Below are 21,752 nucleotides of genomic sequence, written 5' to 3' on the forward strand. Positions count from 1 at the left end.
TGGCAGGAATGACGTATGAGGAGAGATTGGGTCGATTGGGCTTATACTCGCTGGAGTTTAGAAGAATGAGAGGGGATCTCATTGAAACTTATAAAATTCTAACAGGACTAGATGCAGGATGTTCCCGATGGCGGGGGAGTCCAGAACCAGGGGTCACGGTCTAAGGATAAGAGGTAAACCATTTAAGACAGAGATGAGGAGGAATTTCTTCACCCAGAGAGTGGTGAACCTGTGGAATTCTCTACCACACAAGGCAGTGGAGGCCAATTCATTCAATATATTCAAGAAGGAGTTGGATATATTTCTTAAGGCTAAAGGGATCAAGGGATATGGGGAGAAAGCAGGGACAGGGTACTGAGCTTGGATGATCAGCCATGATCTCATTAAATGGCAGAACAGGCTCGAGGGGCCGAATGGCCTACTCCTGCTCCGATCTTCTATGTTTCTATGTTTCTATCACAGTCGGCACAGGCACGATGGGCTGAGTGGCCTCCTTCTGTGCTGTATCATTCTATGATTCTATGGGGGTAAAATTGGGTCGTGCCCCATTTGGGGTGCTAACTTCGCCATTAGCGCCCCCGCGCCCGAAATTCACTGGTAGCACCCCAAGAGGGAGGCGGGGCTCTACTGGAAGCGCCCCGTCTCCCTCTTGGGCCGCTGCGAGTGAATATCGCGCCGCTACATGATGCTGCGCCACGCGCTGCGGCACGTCGTGCCACGGTACTGTAGGCCTTCCTCCCCTTAATAAAGGGGAGGGGCCTAGCGCAGCGCGACCCGGGGCCCAGCTGGGCTGCCAGGGATCGGGAGTGCCGGCAAAGGAGCCCTGAGTGCCGGGCTCACGGAGCGCTGCTGGCACTCCGCGGGGGGGGGGGGGGCGGGTCAGGAGGCCGGGGACGGCAACGGGGGCAGGTGCTGGCAGGCGGCCAGCAACAAAAATGGCCACCTGGCACCTCTCCTTTAATTAGCGCCCCCCCGGCCGCAGGTAGACCCCCCTGATCCCAGCGGACATAGCGTCCGGCGGTAAGTCAGGGGGCGCTACTGAAGATCACGAGCGGGGCGCTGCGCACGGTGATGATGTCATTGCCGGAGGCGCAGCGCCACAGGGCGCTAACGGTTACTGCCACCGCTAACCTCCCGCTGAATTTCGCAGGTGGCGTTGGCGGCGCTGCGCCCGGGCGCTAGTTGCTTTGCGAACGGGAGGCGCAAATCAACCGAATTCTTCCCCCATGAATGAACTCTGCGGAAACGCTGGGTTCTTTGCCCATATACGATACTCGCCAATACTGCTGACCCCATAGGACGGGGAGGGGGCAGACGGACAGCGTTCCAATGGTTGAACGAGAATACAAACTGGGATCTTTCCTCGTCTTATTCTTCTTTCCTCCTCAGGGTGAAGAACAAGATGAAGAAACACATAAACCCGCTGAGGAAACTGAACCAGCCTCCTCCGGCCAACCTCTTCGGCTTGTATTTAAACGGGCAGGTAGGTCTGGGCTCCGACAGGCGGACTCAACGTAAACACCTTGGCTGTCACCGGCACCGATCGCTCGGCACACCTCACCACTGTGCCCGCTGGGAAATCACCGAGACTGCGTCTCACCATTTCCCACCCAAGTGAAACTCTAAATTGTGTGGGAATCTGTGACCGTGACACAGCTTCCTGGTTAAAGGAGGATGGGAATGGGTTAGTTGGGAGAACAACCCGGAAAAATGTAACACACAACAATAAACACAGGAACACAAGAATCAGGAGCAGGAGTCGGCCATTCGGCCCCTCAAGCCTGCTTCACCATTCAATAAGATCACGGCTGATCTTCGACCTCAACTCCACTCTCCTGCACTATCCCCATATCCCTTGATTCCTCTCGAGTCCAAAAATCTATCGATCTCTGTCTTGAATACACTCAACGACTGAGCCTCCACAGCCCTCTGGGGTAGAGAATTCCAAAGATTCACCACCCTCTGAGTGAAGAAATTTCTCCTCATCTCAGTCCTAAATGGCCGACCCCTTATTCTGAGTCTGTGAGCCCCTATCCTGCCACCCATTCCTGGTATCCCGAGAGTTTAGGGAATGACGGGGGAACAGCTGATTTCAAATAGATTTAAGGTACAGGAAACTTTGTGTTATCCGGAGGCTAAATGTCCGGCAAGCTCGAGCCACCGGCAAAAATCAGGAGCCGTTTCCTTAGGTTTTTTTTCTTTTCGTTGCTTTTTTCTCAACAGTCAGGCTCTGCAAGGTCTGTAGCTAAGCAACAGCTTCAACTAGAGATGCTACAGAGACGCTTGCCGACTGTTTAGAAGCTGTTGCTAAGCAACAGGGTTTGTTGATTCACACGGAGCTGAAAAGCTCCGTATGTTTCAACATCAGCGCTGGAGTGTCCGGCAGTTTTGAGGGAGCGGCAACAGCTCGGTCCCGTCGGTGCCGGATAGCACAAAGTTTCCTGTAATTGGCAAAAGAACCAGAGAAAAGAAAGAAAGAAAGACTTGCCTTTCTATAGCACCTTCCACGACCACCGGATGTCACAAAGCGCTTTACAGCCAATGAAGTACTTTTTGAAGTGTAGTCACTGTTGTAATGTAGGAAACGCAGCAGCCAATTTGCGCACAGCAAGCTCCCACAAACAGCAATGTGGTAATGACCAGATCATCTGTTTTAGTGATGTTGATTGTGGAACAAATATTGGCCCCAGGACACCCTCAAAGGGCAATATACCCTTTCTGAGGTGCGGTGCCCACAACTGCAGATAAAGGATTACTTTTTGTACCCGTGCACGAGCTTTTCGAGATCTGGACACCTGGACACCAAAGGGGCTCACAGACTCAGAATAAGGGGTCGGCCATTTAGGACCAGGATGAGGAGGAATTTCTTCACTCAGAGGGCGGTGAATCTTTGGAATTCTCTCCCCCAGAGGGCTGTGGAGGCTCAGTCGTTGAGTATATTCAAGGCTGAGATCGATAGATTTTTAGACTCTAGGGGAATCGAGGGATTTGGGGATCGGGCTGGAAAGTGGAGTTGTGGTCGAAGATCAGCCATGGTCTTATTGAATGGCGGAGCAGGCTCGAGGGGCCGAATGGCCGACTCCTGCTCCTATTTCTTATATTCTTATATAAAAACAGAAAATGCTGGAGATACTCAGCAGGCCAGGCAGCATCTGTGAAGAGAGAAACAGAGTTAATGTTTCAGGTTGATGACCTTTCGTCAGAACTGGTATTCTTATATATTATATTCTTATATTCCCTTTACTCCTCCACTGTTCCTAGTCTCACGCCATAAAGAAAATATTCCGATTTGCATTCCTGGTGTTCAAAGCTCCATGCTAGGATCACTAATTCATAAAATCTACCCCATTTTTCAGTGTGTATAGACTGGCAGAGAGTGAGCCTTGGAGTGGCTCAGATCGCGAGTCTTTGTCCAAATGTGCTCCAACCTGTAATATGTGGACTTTGGCGCCACTTTCTGGTAAGATCCAATACTGCAAGCACAGCTCCGTAACCAACATCTCAAAAACTCCTCCACTGCGCAGTTGACAGACAGTGTCCGATGTCAATGCCTCATAACAGCTCACGGTTATTCCTGAGCACGGGTTCTGGTGAGTGGCATTAGTGTTTAGGTGTGACTGCCTGAACAACAACTTATATTTATACAGCACCTTTAATGTAGTAAAACGTCCCAAGGTGATGCACAGGAGTGATTATCAAACAAAACTTGACACCGAGCCACATAAGGAGATATTAGGGCAGGTGACCAAAAGCTTGGTCAAAGAGGGAGGTTTTAAGGAGCGTCTTAAAGGAGAGAGAGGCGGAGAGGTTTAGGGAATGAATTCCAGAGCTCGGGGCCCAGGCAGCTGAAGGCACGGCCGCCAATGGTGGAGCGATTATAATCAGGGATGTTCAAGAGGCCGGAATTGGAGGAGCGCAGAGATCGGAGGGTTGTGGGGCTGGAGGAGATTACAGAGATAGGGAGGGGCGAGGGCCATGGAGGGATTTGAACACGAGGATGAGAATTTAAAATTGGAGGCGTTGCCGGACCGGGAGCCAGTGCCGGTCAGCGAGCACAGGGGGCGATGCTGCCACAGTCGGGTCGGGTGGTGAGTGCGCGCTGCGGACTGTCAAAGTGTGTACACACATCCTCCGCGTAACATCGTGCAAACGTGGCTTTCTGTACATTTACTCAGACTTAACGTCACAGAGTCAAAAGTCAAATTCAAACGTACAGGATTCGATGGCAGTCTCTGAATAATATTTTTTTTTAAATAAAAGCTTGTTCATTTTTTTTAAGCTATTATTACTTTGGTGCATTATTGCTGCTGCTGTTACTCCTTAAGGGAATAAGAGAATGTTTCTCGGAAGAATCTCGCCTACTTTGCGAAAGGGTGAGTTCTTCGGGATTTTCACTGTCTTCCAGCTGTGCGGCATCACCTGATGCTCTGCGCTTGCAGTGCCTTGTCCAGCCAGCAAGTGGCGCCCAAAATCCAAATTATCAGGAATGGGGCACATTTGTAAACATCACACAGCGCAGAGGAAGGCCATTCGGCCCATCGTGCCTGTGCCGGCTCTTTGAAAGAGCTCTCCAATTAGTCCCACTCCCCCCTGCTCTTTCCCCAGAGCCCTGCAAATTTTTTCCTTCAAGTATTTATCCAATTCCCTTTTGAAAGTTATTATTGAATCTGCTTCCACCGCCCTTTCAGGCAGCGCATTCCAGATCATAAAGACTTGTTGTGTAAAAAAAAATTCTCCTCATCTCCCCCTCTGGTTCTTTTGTCAATTATCTTCAATCTGTGTCCTCTGGTTACTGACCCTCCTGCCATTGGAAACAGTTTCTCTTTATTTACTCTGTCAAAACCCCTCAGTTTTGAACACCTCTATTAAATCTCCTCTTAACCTTCTCTGCTCTAAGGAGAACAATCCCAGCTTCTCCAGTCTCTCCACGTCACTGAAGTCGCTCATCCCTGGAACCATTCTGGTAAATCTCCTCTGCACCCTCTCCACGGCCTTGACATCCTTCATAACAACCCACTGCGTAAAAACTTTTCTCCTCGTCTCCCCTCCGGTTCTTTTAATGCACGTACGGAGAAGTGAGTTAACATATTGATTTCTGTAGCCTACATATCGACAGTCACCACGCCTCAAGGTAATTCGGTGTTCGCGACGCGCCTTGCAATGTTTCTGACAGACCTGATTAAAACATTATATAAATGCAAGTCTGCCTTTCTGTCTAATCTTCACTCGCTTAGCTCCAGCACGAGAAAGCAGAGCACTCCGTCCAGCTGGAGAGAGTGGGGGTCGCGAGCAAAAAGAAATGGGGGGCTTTCAAATCAGAACGGGAGGATGTGCGTCTCCCAGAACTGAGCAGCTGCAACCATCTCCCGGAGCTCAAAGCAGCAGAAGGTAAAGAGGCCAAATGTCGACTCTGCTGTAACTCGCCCTCAGTCTCAGTCTCTAGAATCTCCCTGTCTGCAAAATTACATGGAATGTACACCACAGAAACAAGCCATTTGGCCCAACTGGTCCGTGCCGGTGTTTCTGCTCCACACCAGCCTCCTCCCAGCGCTCTTCATCTCACCCTATCAGCATATCCTTCTATTCCTGTCTCCCTCATGTGTTTATCTAGCTTCCCCTTAAATGTATCTATACTATTCGCCTCAACCACTCCCTGTGGTAGCGAGTTCCACATTCTCACCACTCTCTGGGTAAAGAAGTTTCTCCTGAATTCCCTGTTGGATTTATTAGTCACTACCTTATATTGATGGCCCCTAGTTTTACATACGAACATACGAATTAGGAGCAGGAGTCGGCCACGCGGCCCCTCGAGCCTGCTCCGCCATTCAATGAGATCATGGTTGATCTGATTACTCCACATTCCCGCCTACCCCCGATAACCTTTCACCCCCTTGCTCACCAAGAATCTATCTACCTCTGCCTTAAAAATATTCAAAGACTCTGCTTCCACCGCCCTCTGAGGAAGAGAGTTCCAAAGACTCACGACCCTCTGAGAAAAAAATTCTCCTCATCTCGGTCTTAAATGGGCGACCCCTTATTTTTAAACAGTGACCCCTAGTTCTAGATTCTCCCACAAGAGGAAACATCCTCTCCACATCCACCCTGTCCAGACCCCTCAGGATCTTATATGTTTCAATCAAGTCACCTCTTTCTCTTCTAAACTCCAGCGGATACAAGCCTAGCCTGTCCAACCTTTCCTTATAAGACAACCCGCCCATTCCAGGTATTAGTCTAGTAAACCTTCTCTGAACTGCTTCCAACGCATTTACATCCTTCCTTAAATAAGGAGACCAGTACTGTACACAGTACTCCAGATGTGGTCTCACCAATGCCCTGTACAACTGAAGCATAACCTCCCTACTTTTGTATTCAATTCCCTTCGCAATAAACAATAACATTCTATTAGTTTTCCTAATTACCTGCTGTACCTGCATAGTAACCTTTTGCGATTCATGCACTAGGACACCCAGATCCCTCTGCATCTCAGAGCTCTGCAATCTCTCACCATTTAGATAATATGCTGCTTTTTTATTCGTCCTGCTAAAATGGACAACTTCACATTTTCCCACATTATACTCCATTTGCCAGATCTTTGCCCACTCACTTACCCTATCTATAACCCTTTGTAGCCTCCTTATGTCCTCTTCACAATTTACTTTCCTACCTATCTTTGTGTCATCAGCAACTTTAGCAACCATACCTTCGGTCCCTTCATCCAAGTCATTTATATAAATTGTAAAAAGTTGAGGCCCCGGCACTGATCCCTGTGGCACACCACTCGTTACATCTTGCCAACCAGAAAATGACCCATTTATGCATACTCTCTGTTTCCTGTTAGCTAGCCAATCTTTTATCCATGCCAATATGTTACCCCCTACACCATGAGCTTTTATTTTCCGCAATAACCTTTGATGTGGCAACTTATCAAATTCCTTCTGGAAATCTAAGTACAGTACATCCACCGGTTCCCCTTTATCCACAGCACATGTTACTTCCTCAAAGAACGCCAATAAATTGGTTAAACATGATTTCCCTTTCACAAAACCACGTTGACTCTGCCTGGTTACCTTGAACTTTTCGAAGTGCCCTGCTATAACGTCTTTAATAATAGCTTCTAACATCTTCCCTATGACAGATGTTAAGCTAACTGGCCTGTAGTTTCCTGCTTTCTGTCTCCCTCCCTTTTTGAATAAAGGAGTTACATTCACTATTTTCCAATCTAATGGAACCTTCCCTGAATCTAGGGAATTTTGGAAAATTAAAACCAACGCATCAACTATCTCACTAGCCACTTCTTTTAAGACCCTAGGATGAAGTCCATCAGGACCCGGGGACTTGTCAGCCCACAGCTCCAGCAATTTGCTCAGCACCACTTCCCTGGTGATTGTAATTTTCTTGAGTTCCTCCCTCCCTTCCATTTCCTGATTTACAGCTATTTCTGGGATGTTACTTGAATCCTCTATAGTGAAGACCGACGCAAAATACCTGTTCAATTCAACTGCCATCTCCTTATTTTCCATTATTAATTCCCCAGACTCACTTAATCTCCCCCACAAGTGGAATCATCTTCTCCACGTCTACCCTATCGAACCCCTCTATAATTTTCACGATATCGATCAGGTCACCCCCTCAGTCTTCTCTTTTCTAGAGAAAAGAGCCCCCAGCCTGTTCCGCCTTTCCTGGTAGTTATAACCTCTCAGTTCTGGTATCATCCTTGTCGATCTTATGGTTGGTTACAGAAGCAGATCAGGTTTACATCACTTAGTTAATGCTTTTGTTATTTTGCATCTGATGAGGACACTGTGATATGGCTTAGCCGTTATTCTTAATAAACCTGTTCCATAGTTTAAACAAGAACAGATTATCTGGTCACCATCACATTGCTGTTTGTGGGATCTTGCTGTGCGCAAATTGGCTGCCACGTTTCCCACATTACAACAGTGACCACACTTCAAAAAGTACTTCATTGGCCGTGAAGCGCTTTGGGACGTCCTGAGGTGGTGAAAGGCGCTGGAGAAATGGGAGTCTTTCTTTATTTCTTTCTTTCTTAGCCGAAGCCAAGGTCTGAGAGAATATTTATTCCACCACTCCCATGGTCCAGGTGATGGGGGCGAGGCCTCCTGATGTAGCCAGTCAGCTAAATAGAGTAAGAGGGGTTCTGCTCACTCCCCGGGCTTGCTGCATTACCAGGTATAGGAGGTATGAACATAGGAACAGGAGGAGGCCACTCAGCCCCTCGAGCCTGTTCCACCGTTCAGTGAGATCAGGGCTGATTTGTATCTTAACACCATCTGCCCGCCTCGGTTCCGTAACCCTTGATACTCTTACCTAACAAAAATCTATCAATCTCAGTTTTGAAATTTTAATTGACCCCCAATCTCTACAGCTTTTTGGGGGGTGGGGGAGTTCCAGATTTCCACCACCCTTTGTGTGAAGAAGTGCTTCCTGACATCACCCCTGAACAGCCTGGCTCTAATTTTAAGGTTCTGCCCCCTTGTTCTGGACTCCCCCCACCAGAGGAAATAGTTTCCCTCTCTATCTTCGACAGCACCTCCCAAACCCGCGACCTCTTCCGCCTAGAAGGACAAGGGCAGCAGGCGCATGGGAACACCACCACCTCCAAGTTCCCCTCCAACTCACACACCATCCTGACTTGGGAATATATCGGCCGATCCTTCATCGTCGCTGGGTCAAAATCCTGGAACTCCCTCCCTAACAGCACTGTGGGAGCACCTTCACCACATGGACTGCAGCGGTTCAAGAAGGCGGCTCACCACCACCTTCTCAAGGGCAACTAGGGACGGGCAATAAATGCCGGGCCTGCCAGCGACGCCCACATCCCAGGAACAAATTTTAAAAAATCTACCCTATCAACTCCTTTAATCATCTTAAACTCCTCAATTAGATCACCCCTTAATCTTCTAAACTCGAGGGAATACAAGCCCAGTCTGGGCAACCTGTCCTCGTAATTTAACCCTTTTAGCCCCCGGTATCAGTCTGGTGAATCTGGGCTGCTCCCCCTCCAAGGACAATATATCCTTCCTGAGGGGCGGGGCCCAGAACTGAACACAGTCACTCTAAATGCAGACTAACCAGAACTTTACATAACTAATACAAAAGCAAAATACTGCGGATGCTGGAAATCTGAAATTAAAGCAGAAAATGCTGGAAACACTCAGCAGGTCAGGCAGCATCCGTGGAGAGAGAAACAGAGTTAACGTTTCAGGTCAAAGACCCTTCGTGAATGTTGGATTTGGGGATCCTGACAATCGAATCCATTCTTACTTCTTTCACATTTATTAAAAGCTTCAGTGAGATTATTGCTGTTGGATACATGACTTGTTCTGTGAAGGGTAACTCTGCAGCATTTCATCTTTCCCAGCCAAGCATTCAAAAATCAGGAAGGAAAGCAGGAAAATCGCGGAATCCAAAATTCCCTCCCTGGCGGCCATGGAACTAATTCACCAGCCCAGCCTCGCCTCACAGGTAAGCACGCGTACGTACACACACACCCTCCTGCACACTCATACACGCGCACACACACACCCTCTCGCACAATCATACACATGCACGCACTCTCACGCACACTTATACACACACTCTCACGCACACTTATACACACACTCTCACGCACACTTATACACACACTCTCACGCACACTTATACACACACTCTCACGCACACTTATACACACACTCTCTTGCACACTTACACACACACACACTTACATGCACTCGCACTCGCACACTCGTGCTTGTGTGCGCGCACGCAATGACTCGCACACACCTGGACACACGCACTCACACATGCACTCACATACGCACTCACTCATACACACTCACATACGCACATGCATGGACGCACACACACGCACACACCCGGACACATTCACCCACTCACACACACTCACGCACTTACACACACACACACACACTCACGCACTTACACACACACACACACACACCCGCACACACACACATTCTCTCACACATACCTATGCGCACATAAGAACATAAGAAATAGGAGCAGGAATAGGCCACTTGGCCCCTCGAGCCTGCTCCGCCATTCAATAAGATCATGGTTGATCTTGGGCTCAAAGCCACTTCCCCGCCCGCTCCCCATAACCCTTCACTCCCTTATCTTGCAAAAATCTGTCTATCTCCACCTTAAATGTATTTAATGACCCAGCCTCCACAGCTCTCTGGGGCAGAGAATTCCACAGATTTACGACCCTCTGAGAGAAGAAATTCCTCCTCATCTCAGTTCTAAAAGGGCGACCCTTTATTCTGAAACTATGCCCCCGAGTTCTAGATTTCCCCACGAGGGGAAACATCCTCTCTGCATCTACCTTGTCGAGCCCCCTCAGTATCTTATATGTTTCAATAAGATCCCCTCTCATTCTTCTAAACTCCAATGAGTATAGGCCCAGCCTGCTCAACCTTTCTTCACAAGTCAACCCCCTCATCTCTGGAATTAACCTCATGAACCTTCTCTGAACTGCCTCCAATGCAAGTATATCCCTCCTTAAATAAGGAGACCAAAACTGTACGCAGTACTCAAGGTGTAGTCTCACCAATACCCTGTACAGTTGTAGCAGGACTTCCCTGCTTTTATACTCCAACCCCCTTGAAATAAAGGCCAACATTCTATTTACCTTTTTGATTACTTGCTGTACCTGCATGTTAACTTTTTGTGTTTCATGCACAAGGACCCCCAGGTCCCTCTGAACTGTAGCATTTTGTAATCTCTCTCCATTTAAATAATAATTTGCTTTTTTATTTTTCCTGCTAAAGTGGATAACCTCACACTTTCCCACATTATACTCCATCTGCCAAATGTTTGCCCATTCACTTAGCCTGTCTATATCCCTTTGCAGATTCTTTGAGTCCTCTGCACAACTTGCTTTCCCACCCATCTTTGTATCATCCGCAAACTTGGCTACATTACACTCGGTCCCTTCATCCAAGTTATTAATGTAGATTGTAAATAGTTGAGGCCCCAGCACCGATCCCTGTGGCACCCCACTAGTTACTAGTTACCGTTTGCCATTCTCTCGCACTCACTCGCTTTCTCTCACGACGGACACACATTGATACAGACACACTTTCACATAAAGACTCTCACACAGAAACTCACATGCACATACATCTAAGCACACACATACATGTTCTCATACAAACATATGCACACACATGCTTTCATATACCGGGGGTGAAACTGATCTTCGCCAGTAACACGAAACAGGCTCGAAGTGAATTGGCTGCTCCTTAATAATATCGATCGATTAATTTAAAACAATCCTTCAGAAAAGTTTATGCAAATTTGCTTCAAAAAGACATATTGACGAGTATTGATTTCCTAAATGGGAGGAAAGGGCGGTGAAGTATGTAGGGTGTCCAGTTCCATTCACAATGTAAAATAACTGATGCAAAGCAGGGCTGGTATTTAATCATTTGTTGACTGTGGGAATATTTTTGCACCGTGTGGAGGACACTGGGATACATTTTGAATTTAAACAAAGAGGGAGAGAAAGTATTGCATTTATCAGAACATAAAAAATAGGAGCAGGAGTCGGCCATTCGGCCCCTCGAGCCTGCTCCGCCATTCAATAAGATCACGGCTGATCATCGACCTTATCTCCACTTTCCTGCACTATCCCCATATCCCTCAATTCCCTTAATATCCAAAAATCTATCGATCTCAGCCTTGAATACACTCAACGACTGAGCCTCCACAGCCCTCTGGGGCAGAGAATTCCAAAGATTCACCACCCTCTGAGTGAAGAAATTCCTCCTCATCTCAGTCTTAAATCGCCGACCCCTTATCCTGAGACTGTGACCCCTGGTTCTAGACTCTCCAGCCAGGGGAAACATCCTCTCAGCATCTACCCTGTCAATCCCTGTAATAATTCTCTATGTTTCAATGAGATCACCTCTCATTCTGCCAAACTCTCGTGAATTTCTATAGCGCCTTTCATGACCTCAGGACGCCCCAAAGCGCTTTACAGCCAATGAAGTTCTTTTTGAACTGTAGTCACTGCTGTAATGTGGGAAACACGGGAGTAAAGGGAAAGATCGCAGCCAAACTCAATCCTATCCGTGCCCAACATCCACTCATTTTGAATGGCAGGTCAGAAGCAGGAATCCTGGCTGATTTTGTCCCTTTGTCTTCGGACCTGCAGTTCTGAGACCAATCGGAGTGTTCCTACTCTTCTAGGTGTCAGCCGTGGCTCACCGGTAGCACTCTCTCGCCTTTGGATCAGGAGGTTGTGAGTTCAAGTCACACTCCAGAGACTTGAGCACAAAATCTAGGCTGACACGGAGAGAGTGCTGCACTGTCGGAGGGGGCAGTACTGAGGGAGTGCTGCACTGTCGGAGGGGCAGTACTGAGGGAGCGCCGCACTGTCGGAGGGGCAGTACTGAGGGAGCGCCGCACTGTCGGAGGGACAGTACTGAGGGAGCGCCGCACTGTCGGAGGGGCAGTACTGAGGGAGCACCGCACTGTCGGAGGGGCAGTACTGAGGGAGCGCCGCACTGTCGGAGGGACAGTACTGAGGGAGCGCCGCACTGTCAGAGGGGCAGTACTGAGGGAGCGCCGCACTGTCGGAGGGGCAGTACTGAGGGAGCGCCGCATTGTCGGAGGGGCAGTACTGAGGGAGCGCCGCAGTGTCGGAGGGGCAGTACTGAGGGAGCGCCGCACTGTCGGAGGGGCAGTACTGAGGGAGTGCCGCACTGTCATTCGTGCTGTCTTTCAGATGAGACGTTAAACCGAGGCCCCGTCTGCTCTCTCGGGTGGACGTAAAAGATCCCATGGGACTATTTTGAAGAAGAGCAGGGGAGTTCTCCCCGGAGTCCTGGCTCGATATTTATCCCTCAACCAACATCACTAATAAACAGATGATCTGGTCATTATCACATTGCTGTGTGTGGGAGCTTGCTGTGCACAAATTGGCTGCCGCGTTTCCTACATTACAACAGTGACTACACTTCAAAAAGTACTTCATTGGCTGTAAAGCGCTTTGGGACGTCCTGAGGTTGTGAAAGGCGCTGGAGAAATGCAAGGCTTCTTTTTACTGTTGCCTTCCCGGGTTTGCTGACTGAGCCTAGACTGTCTACCTCAGTGCCCCGTCCCCTGGAGCACTGACCCACCCATTCATTTCAGCTCATTACTTGTTTCCTTCCATATTGAGAAATGAAAACCCTCGTCTCACCAGACTGATGGAATTGGGCAACGAGTGCAAGGTATTTGTTGTCTCATCCTTGTTTTCAAATCCCTCCGTGGCCTCGCCCCCTCCCTGTCTCTGTAACATTGTTCGGCCCTACAACCCCCCGAAATCTCTGCGCTCCTCCAATTCTGGCCTCTTGCGCATCCCCGATTTCCATCGCTCCACCATTGGCGGCCGTGCCTTCAGCTGCCTGGGCCCCGAGCTCTGGAATTCCCTCCCTAAACCTCTCCGCCTCTCCCTCCTCCTTTAAGATGCTCCTTAAAACCAACCTCTTTGACCAACCATCTGCCCTAATATCTGTAGAAGGGTTTCAACCTGAAACGTTGACTCCATTTTCTCTCCACGGATGTTGCCTGGCCTGCTGAGTTTTTCCAGCATTTTCTGTCGTTATTTCGGATTTCCAGCATCTGCAGTATTTTGCTATCGTCATCGTGCCCTAATATCTCTTTGTGGCTCGGTGTCAAATTTTGTTTGATAATCGCTCCTGTGAAGCGCCTTGGGACGATTTACTACGTTAAAGGTGCTATATAAATAGAAGTTATTGTTGTTGTCTGTTTCACTGACGCTGGACTCCAACACCTTAAAGGAGGTGAGAGGTAGGAGTTTGGTTCTGGGCTGTGCAATCACCGGCCATTGTGCGCTGAAGGGATATGTTTTGTGTGGCTGGGCAAAGGAAGAGTAGCTTTAGCACTTGGAATTATTCAAAGAACAGCGAATGCATTCTCACTCTTTTTTTTTCTCTGCAGAGCTCGCTGAATTCCTTGCAGGAAGGTGCAGAGAGTAATTTCCCTCGAGTTAAACCCTTCCCTTAGACACCGAAGAGTGGAGGATGTGAAGCGGACCGTTCCCTCAGTGTCTCGGGATACACACATGGATCGCACTGGCTTCACCCTGAGGCATCAACCTCGCACTGTCTCACCGCACAACTCTCGCTCTCTCCTAATTGAACCGCACAAGCTGATTGTGGGTGAATCATAGGCCAGGGCAGGCTGCACTCACACCACCCCAAGTACGAACACCATGGCGGGGCTAAACTCAACCAATCTGGTCTGTCGCGTACGTTCTGACAGAGAGGAAGAGTACAAAGAGTGTTAGCGAAAAGACAAATCTCTTCTGAACTTTGGAAATGAACTCACACGTTTGATTGTGGTGGAAGAGATGGTGTATTAAAAACAGAAAGACTTGCATTTCTCCAGCGCCTTTCACCACCTCAGGACGTCCCAAAGCGCTTTACAGCCAATTAAGTACTTTTTGAAGTGGAGTCACTGTTGTAATGTAGGAAGCACGGCAGCCAATTTACGCACAGCAAGCTCCCACAAACAGCAATGTGATAATGACCCAGATCATCTGTTTTATTTAGTGATGTTGGTTCAGGGATAAATATTCCCCAGGGCACCGGGAAGAACTCCCTGCTCTTCCTCGAAATAGTGCCGTGGGACCTTTAAGGTTCACCTGAGATGGCAGGACAGACCGGGTCTCGGTTTAACGTCTCATTCGAAAGATGGCACCTCCGACAGTGCGGCGCTCCCTCAGTACTGCCCCTCCAACAGTGCAGCGCTCCCTCAGTACTGCCCCTCCGACAGTGCGGCGCTTCCCTCAGTACTGCCCCTCCGACAGTGCAGGGCTCCCTCAGTACTGCCCCTCTGACAGTGCAGCACTCCCTCAGTACTGCCCCTCCGACAGTGCAGCACTCCCTCAGTACTGCCCCTCCGACAGTGCGGCGCTCCCTCAGTACTGACAGTGCGGCAGTGCGGCGCTCCCTCAGTACTGTCCCTCCGACAGTGCAGCGCTCCCTCAGTACTGCCCCTCCTACAATGCAGCGCTCCCTCAGTACTGCCCCTCCGACAGTGCAGCGCTCCCTCAGTACTGCCCATCCGACAGTGCAGCACTCCCTCAGTACTGCCCCTCCGACAGTGCGGCGCTCCCTCAGTACTGCCCATCCGACAGTGCAGCACTCCCTCAGTACTGCCCCTCCGACAGTGCGGCGCTCCCTCAGTACTGCACCGGAGTGTCAGCCTAGATCTTGTGCTCAAGTCTCCGGAGTGGGACTTGAAACCACGACCTTCTGACTCAGAGGCGAGAGAGTGCTGCCCACTGAGGCAAAGAAGTGACAAAGGAGCTTTAGTACGTGGACTTATTAAAATAAAAACACCTTGGTCCAACGATACCTATACAATTTAAATATGAGCTTCTCAGCAACAACACCTAAAGGAAGGGGCCTCGGAGGTGGACCTCAGTAGAAGCAACATCACTTAACATTGGAAGGACTGAAAGGTCATTGTAATGGTCGGCTTACTGTCTATTATAGGTTAAAGTTAATAGCAGACATGACAGGTAGCCGTGACGTAGAATTGTGACAGAGAAAGTATATAGGATTAGGAGGAGCCCTTCGAGCCTCACCCGCCATTCAATGAGATCGTGGCTGATCAGTATCTTAACTCCATTTACCCGCCTCGGTTCCGTAACCCGTAATACTCCTACCCAACAAAAAATCAATCTCAGTTTTGAAATTTTCAGTTGACCCCCAGCCTCAACAGCTTTTTGGGGGAGAGAGTTCCAGATTTCCACCACCCTTTGTGTGAAGAAGTGCTTCCTGACATCACCCCTGAACGGCCTGGCTCTAATTTTAAGATGATGTCCTCTTGTTCTGGACTCCCCCCCCCCCCCCACCCCCACCCCCAACCAGAGGAAATAGTTTCTCTCGATCTTCTGCAGCACCTCCCAAACCCGCGACCTCTCCCACCTAGAAGGACAAGGGCAGCAGACGCATGGGAACACCACCACCTCCAAGTTCCCCTCTGAGTCACACAACATCCTGACTTGGAAATATATCGGCCGATCCTTCATCGTCGCTGGGTCAAAATCCTGGAACTCCCTCCCTAACAGCACTGTGGGAGTACCTTCACCACACGGACTGCAGCAGTTCAAGATGGCGGCTCACCACCACCTTCTCAAGGGGCAACTGGGGATGGGCAATAAATGCCGGCCTTGCCAGCGACACCCACATCCCATGAACTAATTAAAAAAAAATCTATCCTATGAACTCTTTTCAACATCTTAAACACTTCAATTAGATCACCCCATAATCTTCTAAATACGAGCGAATACAAACCTAGTCTATGAAACCTGTCCTCATAATTTAACCCTTTTAGCCCCCTGATCATTCTGGTAAACATAATTGTAATATAAAATTACAACTTTGTCAGCGATCAATACAGGAGGTCCAAGATGAACTTAACTGGACAATGAGAAATGGAGGAGTTTAAGGGAAACTTAAAAAAAAAATGTTGCCCCATTTTCTACATGTTATGTTCGCTCTCCTGGTGTTTCCATGCTGAGGGGTCAGGCAGGAGATGAGCACCCAGTGTCTGCCAGTCTGTTCACGGAGCAGATGTATTACCGAGTCTTCCTCTCTTTGGGCCTGCTTGACACAATGGGCTAGTTGGATTTACAAAAGGTAAATTGTGCTTGACTAATCTACTGGAATTTTTTGAGGATGTAACTGGTAGAATAGATAAGGGAGAACCAGTGGATGTGGTGTATCTGGACTTTCAGAAGGCTTTCGATAAAGTCCCGCATAAGAGATTAGCGTGTAAAGTTAAGGCACATGGGATTGGGGGCAAGGTACTGACTTGGATAGAGAACTGGTTGGCAGACAGGAAGCAAAGAGTTGGAATAAATGGGTCTTTTTCCGAGTGGCGGGCAGTGACTCGTGGGGTACCGCAGGGATCGGTGCTAGGACCCCAGCTATTCACAATATATATTAATGATCCAGACAAGGGAACTAGATGTAATATCTCCAAGTTTGCAGATGACACAAAGCTGGGTGGGCATGTGTGCTATGAGGAGGATGCCGAGAAACTTCAGTATGATCTGGACAGGTTGAGTGATTGGGCAGATGCATGGCAGATGCAGTATAATGTGGATAAATGCGAGGTTATCCACTTTGGTGGCCAAAACAGGAAGGCAGATTATTATCTGAACGGCAATAGATTGGGAGAAGGGGAAGTGCAACGAGGCCTGAGTGTCCTTGTGCACCAGTCGCTGAAGGTAAGCATGCAGGTGCAGCAGGCGGTTAAGAAGGCAAATGGTATGTTGGCCTTCGTAGCGAGAGGGTTCGAGTACAGGAACAAGGATGTCTTGCTGCAATTGTACAGGGCCTTGGTGAGACCACATCTTGAGTATTGTGTGCAGTTTTGGTCGCCTTATCTGAGGAAGGATGTTCTTGCCATGGAGGGAGTGCAGCGAAGATTCACCAGGCTGATACCTGGGATGGCAGGAATGACGCATGAGGAGAGATTGAGTCGATTGGGCTTATACTCGCTGGAGTTTAGAAGAATGAGAGGGGATCTCATTGAAACTTATAAAATTCTAACAGGACTAGACAGACTAGATGCAGGAAGGATGTTCCCGATGGCGGGGGAGTCCAGAACCAGGGGTCACAGTCTAAGGATAAGGGGTAAGCCATTTGGGACAGAAATGAGGAGGAATTTCTTCACCCAGAGAGTGGTGAACCTGTGGAATTCTCTACCACAGAAGGCAGTTGAGGCCAATTCATTAAATATATTCAAGGAGGAGTTAGATATATTTCTTAAGGCTAAAGGGATCAAGGGGTATGGGGAGAAGGCAGGGACAGGGTACTAAATTTGGATGATCAGCCATGATCTCATTGAATGGCGGAGCAGGCTCGAGGGGCCGAATGGCCGACTCCTGCTCCTATCTTCTATGTTTCGATGACTCTTTCGCAACCCTCGGGGGGGGGAAAGGCTCTAAAGCTCTCTTTTGCTTACTAACAGATCTCTACCTTGGGGTTTTAAAGCAGGTCGGTTTCCCGGCAGATTGCCATTTGCTATTCTCTCTAAAGAAACCAAAGAATTACAAGTCTCTTCCCACAATACAGACAGCTGCTGCCTCTGCACTCTAATGGCACGAGAACCCACTCCCCCGCCTCCTGCCAGGGAATGTTTGATGTTGCCGATGAACCCTACAAACTCCAATTTGACAAAAGCATTTCATAACAAGGGACGACTCCACCCAATCCGACACTCCCAGTGAGGGAGCGAATTGGAGGGAGTAACGCAGCCCTTGGCTGGACCGTGACGGGCTGTGGACTCCTGAGCTGACCTCCCCTGAGTTCTGGGAGCGCTGGGTAGTGGAATCGCTGCTGGCATTTCTTCTTTCTGCTGAATCTCAGTTCAAATCTCATCAAGAACAACAACTTGCATTTATATAGCGCCTTTAACATAGTAAAACGTCCCAAGGCGCTTCACAGGAGCGATTATCAGACAGAATTTGACACCGAGCCACATAAGGAGATATTAGGGCAGATGACCAAAGCTTGGTCAAAGAGGTAGGTATTAAGGAGCGTCTTAAAGGAGGAGAGAGAGGTAGAGAGGCGGTGAGGTTTAGGGAGGGAATTCCAGAGCTCGGGGCCCAGGCAGCTGAAGGCACGGCCGCCAATGGTGGAGCGATGGAAATCGGGGATGTGCAAGAGGCCAGAATTGGAGGAACACAGAGATGTCGGAGGGTTGTGGGGCTGGAGGAGATTAGAGAGATAGGGAGGGGCGAGGCAATGGAGGGATTAGAAAACAAGGATGAGAATATTAAACTCGAGGCATTGCCAGGCCAGGAACCAGTGTCGGTCAGGCAGCACAGGGGGTGATGGGTGAACGGGACTGGGTGTGAGTTAGGACACGGGGCAGTGAGCACAGGGGGTGATGGGTGAACGGGACTGGGTGTGAGTTAGGACACGGGGCAGTGAGCACAGGGGGTGATGGGTGAACGGGACTGGGTGCGAGTTGTAATGATATCAGCAAATAGTGATGTTATTTGCCTGTTTGATTATGATGCCTTACCAGCATGTTTGCATGTATTGATTACTTATGCCTGACCAGCAGAGGGCATGTGACAGAGACAAGCAGTTTGGTTTAGTTTTGGTTTCGTTCTAGATGGATCACTAGCATGGTGTCTCCTGTAATGCTGTATAAAGAGTTGAACAGACTTTAGATTAAAAGACATTCTCTTTCATAAATGTCTCGTCATTGAACCCACAAAGAAATCAATACATGGTGTCAGAAGTGATTGAAAGAGATGAAGAGGAAAAATCTGAAGTTAAATCAGCTCTCCACAGATTAGCAAGCCAAAAGAGAACACCGTTACTTACCATTAGAGAATAGCTAACGAAGTGAAAAATGGAAGGTTTACTCCCACCGGCGATGCTTCAGTTGACAGGTAATGTGGCTGAAAATTGGAGAAGGTTCAAACAATGTGTGGGGTTGTATTTATCAGCAATCGGAGCTGACAAGATAGTAATAAAAGGAAATCGTCACTGTTCTTACATGTCGTGGGTGATGAAGCGCTGGAGGTGTATAATAACTTCACATTCGCTGCTAATGGAGACAAAATGAAGCTAGATAAAATAATGGAACAGTTTGAGGCCTACTGCATACCTAAACGTAACGTGACGTTTGAGAGGCACAGATTTTTCACGTGTTCAGAAAACGGGTGAGACTATTGATCAGTATGTGACTGAACTGAGAAACAGAAGCAAATCGTGTGAATTTGGGGGACTGACAGACTCGCTGATAAAAGACAGACTGGTGTGTGGTATTCCAGATAATGGTCTAAGGGAAAGACTGCTAAGAGAGCAAGATCTAGACCTGGGAAAAGCCATAGCACTGTGTAGGGCTACAGAGACTGTGAAGTTGCAGGCAAAGGAGCTGTTCAGTGACAATAGCTGCAACGTGGATGCAGTGAGAAAGAACGGATACAAACCGTTTAACAAAACGAGCGCCAATGTGAAAAAAGAGGCATGGCCAGCGAACGAAAATGAAAGGGACAATCGAAAGTCATGTAGTCGATGCAGTACACAGCATCCACCAAAAAAGTGTCCAGCATATGGTAAAAAATGCAATAGTTGCAACAAAAACAACCATTATGCCCATTGCTGCAAGAACCAAGTGCAACAAAGCAAGGTCCATGCAGTAGATGAAAGCGACATAGAGGAGTTCTATGTAGATGTTGTGTCTGAAAACAAAAAAGAAGAAAGAGACTGGATGTTGACACTAAAAGTGAATGACATACACATTCCATTTAAATTGGATACTGGAGCACAAGTTAATGTGATATCAGAGACTGATTTTAAGAAAATTAGACCCAGACCAAAGATACATGGAATAAAAGTGAAAGTGACAGGATACTCAGGTACTGATATACCAGTGAAAGGAAGATGCATTGTCAAAGTAACACACGAGGACAGAGAGACACGCTAGCATTAATCGTGGTGCCAAAGGATGTGCAAGCCATACTAGGTTTAAAAACCTGTGAGAGACTGAACCTGGTAAAGAGAGCCCTCATTGTGGAAAGCGAAGGAGAGACAGTCTATGATGAACTGAATGTTGCGAACACACCGGGTAAGCTGATGTATACAGCAGACATGTTGTCCAGAGCTGTTGGCCCAGGAGAGCCTGCAAACACAGTGAAAAGACTGATGTACAAGGCAAAAGACAGTGGAACTGACTTCTACCAGAGCATGCTTGTATACCGCACAACGCCGCTCGAGTGTGGTAAGTCACCAGCCCAACTCCTTATGGGACGTCGGCTAAGGTCAAACCTACCCATCCCGGAGAACATCCTGAAAACAAACGAGGGGGAGAAAGTGAGGAAGTTCAAAGAACAACAGAAAGAAAAGCAAAAGTACTACTATGACAGAGGAACACAAAACCTACCTGAACTCCACACTGGTGACCAAGTAAGGTTCAAAGACAAAACAAACATATGGACTCAGAAGGGAACTGTCCTGAGCGAAGTTCAACCAAGATCATACACCATTCAGACAGATGAGGGTGCTGTTCTGAGAAGAAATCGTCGAGATCTTCTCATGGGACCAGCCACAGCAAGTCAAAAGACTGATACTGTTGAACAACCTGATCACACAGCTGAGAAACCATCATCTGAGGCAACAACTCAGATTCAAGGACAATCAATCAGAAAATCCTCAAGACACATGAAGCCTCCTGAGAGACTCATTGAGCAAATTTAAGGACTATTGTTATAGAAGGAAGTAATGTTATCTTATTCTTTCTTCAAGTTCTAGTGTATTGACATATTTCATGTGAACACACAAAGCAAGGTTAAAAAACCTTGCTCATGATAATGATAATGTAAGTTCATTAATTGTTACAGTTAAAATGCAGATTAATACAAAGAAAACATGTTGTTAGTTAAAAGTAAAATACTTTTGTTTTAAGAAAGGGAGATGTAATGATATCAGCAAATAGTGATGTTATTTGCCTGTTTGATTATGATGCCTTACCAGCATGTTTGCATGTATTGATTACTTATGCCTGACCAGCAGAGGTCATGTGACAGAGACAAGCAGTTTGGTTTAGTTTCGGTTTCGTTCTAGATGGATCACTAGCATGGTGTCTCCTGTAATGCTGAATAAAGAGTTGAACAGACTTTAGATTAAAAGACATTCTCTTTCATAAATGTCTCGTCATTGAACCCACAAAGAAATCAATACACG

At 47.9% G+C, this 21,752-nt stretch overlaps 1 protein-coding gene across 2 annotated transcripts in view; it reads left to right on the top strand.

The window, feature by feature from the left end:
- LOC147122504 (cyclin-dependent kinase-like 2) overlaps positions 1 to 21,715 on the top strand; it is a 79,484-nt gene extending 57,769 nt beyond the window's left edge. Inside the window, exons 10-13 of one of the 2 annotated variants that reach the window (XM_086006000.1) lie at positions 1,390 to 1,483; positions 5,235 to 5,388; positions 9,383 to 9,486; positions 13,972 to 21,715. In XM_086006000.1, the coding sequence (XP_085862126.1) occupies positions 1,390 to 1,483; positions 5,235 to 5,388; positions 9,383 to 9,486; positions 13,972 to 14,037 (418 nt within the window). In that variant the 3' untranslated portion in view covers positions 14,038 to 21,715. The remainder of the gene's footprint in view (positions 1 to 1,389; positions 1,484 to 5,234; positions 5,389 to 9,382; positions 9,487 to 13,971) is intronic. The other variant, XM_086006005.1, reaches the window with a different exon arrangement.
- The last annotated feature ends 37 nt before the right edge of the window (positions 21,716 to 21,752 follow it).

The sequence above is a fragment of the Somniosus microcephalus genome, chromosome 2, assembly GCF_052327205.1.
Source record: "Somniosus microcephalus isolate GS21.2 chromosome 2, FLI_Smic_1.0, whole genome shotgun sequence".
Lineage (NCBI taxonomy): Eukaryota > Metazoa > Chordata > Chondrichthyes > Squaliformes > Somniosidae > Somniosus > Somniosus microcephalus.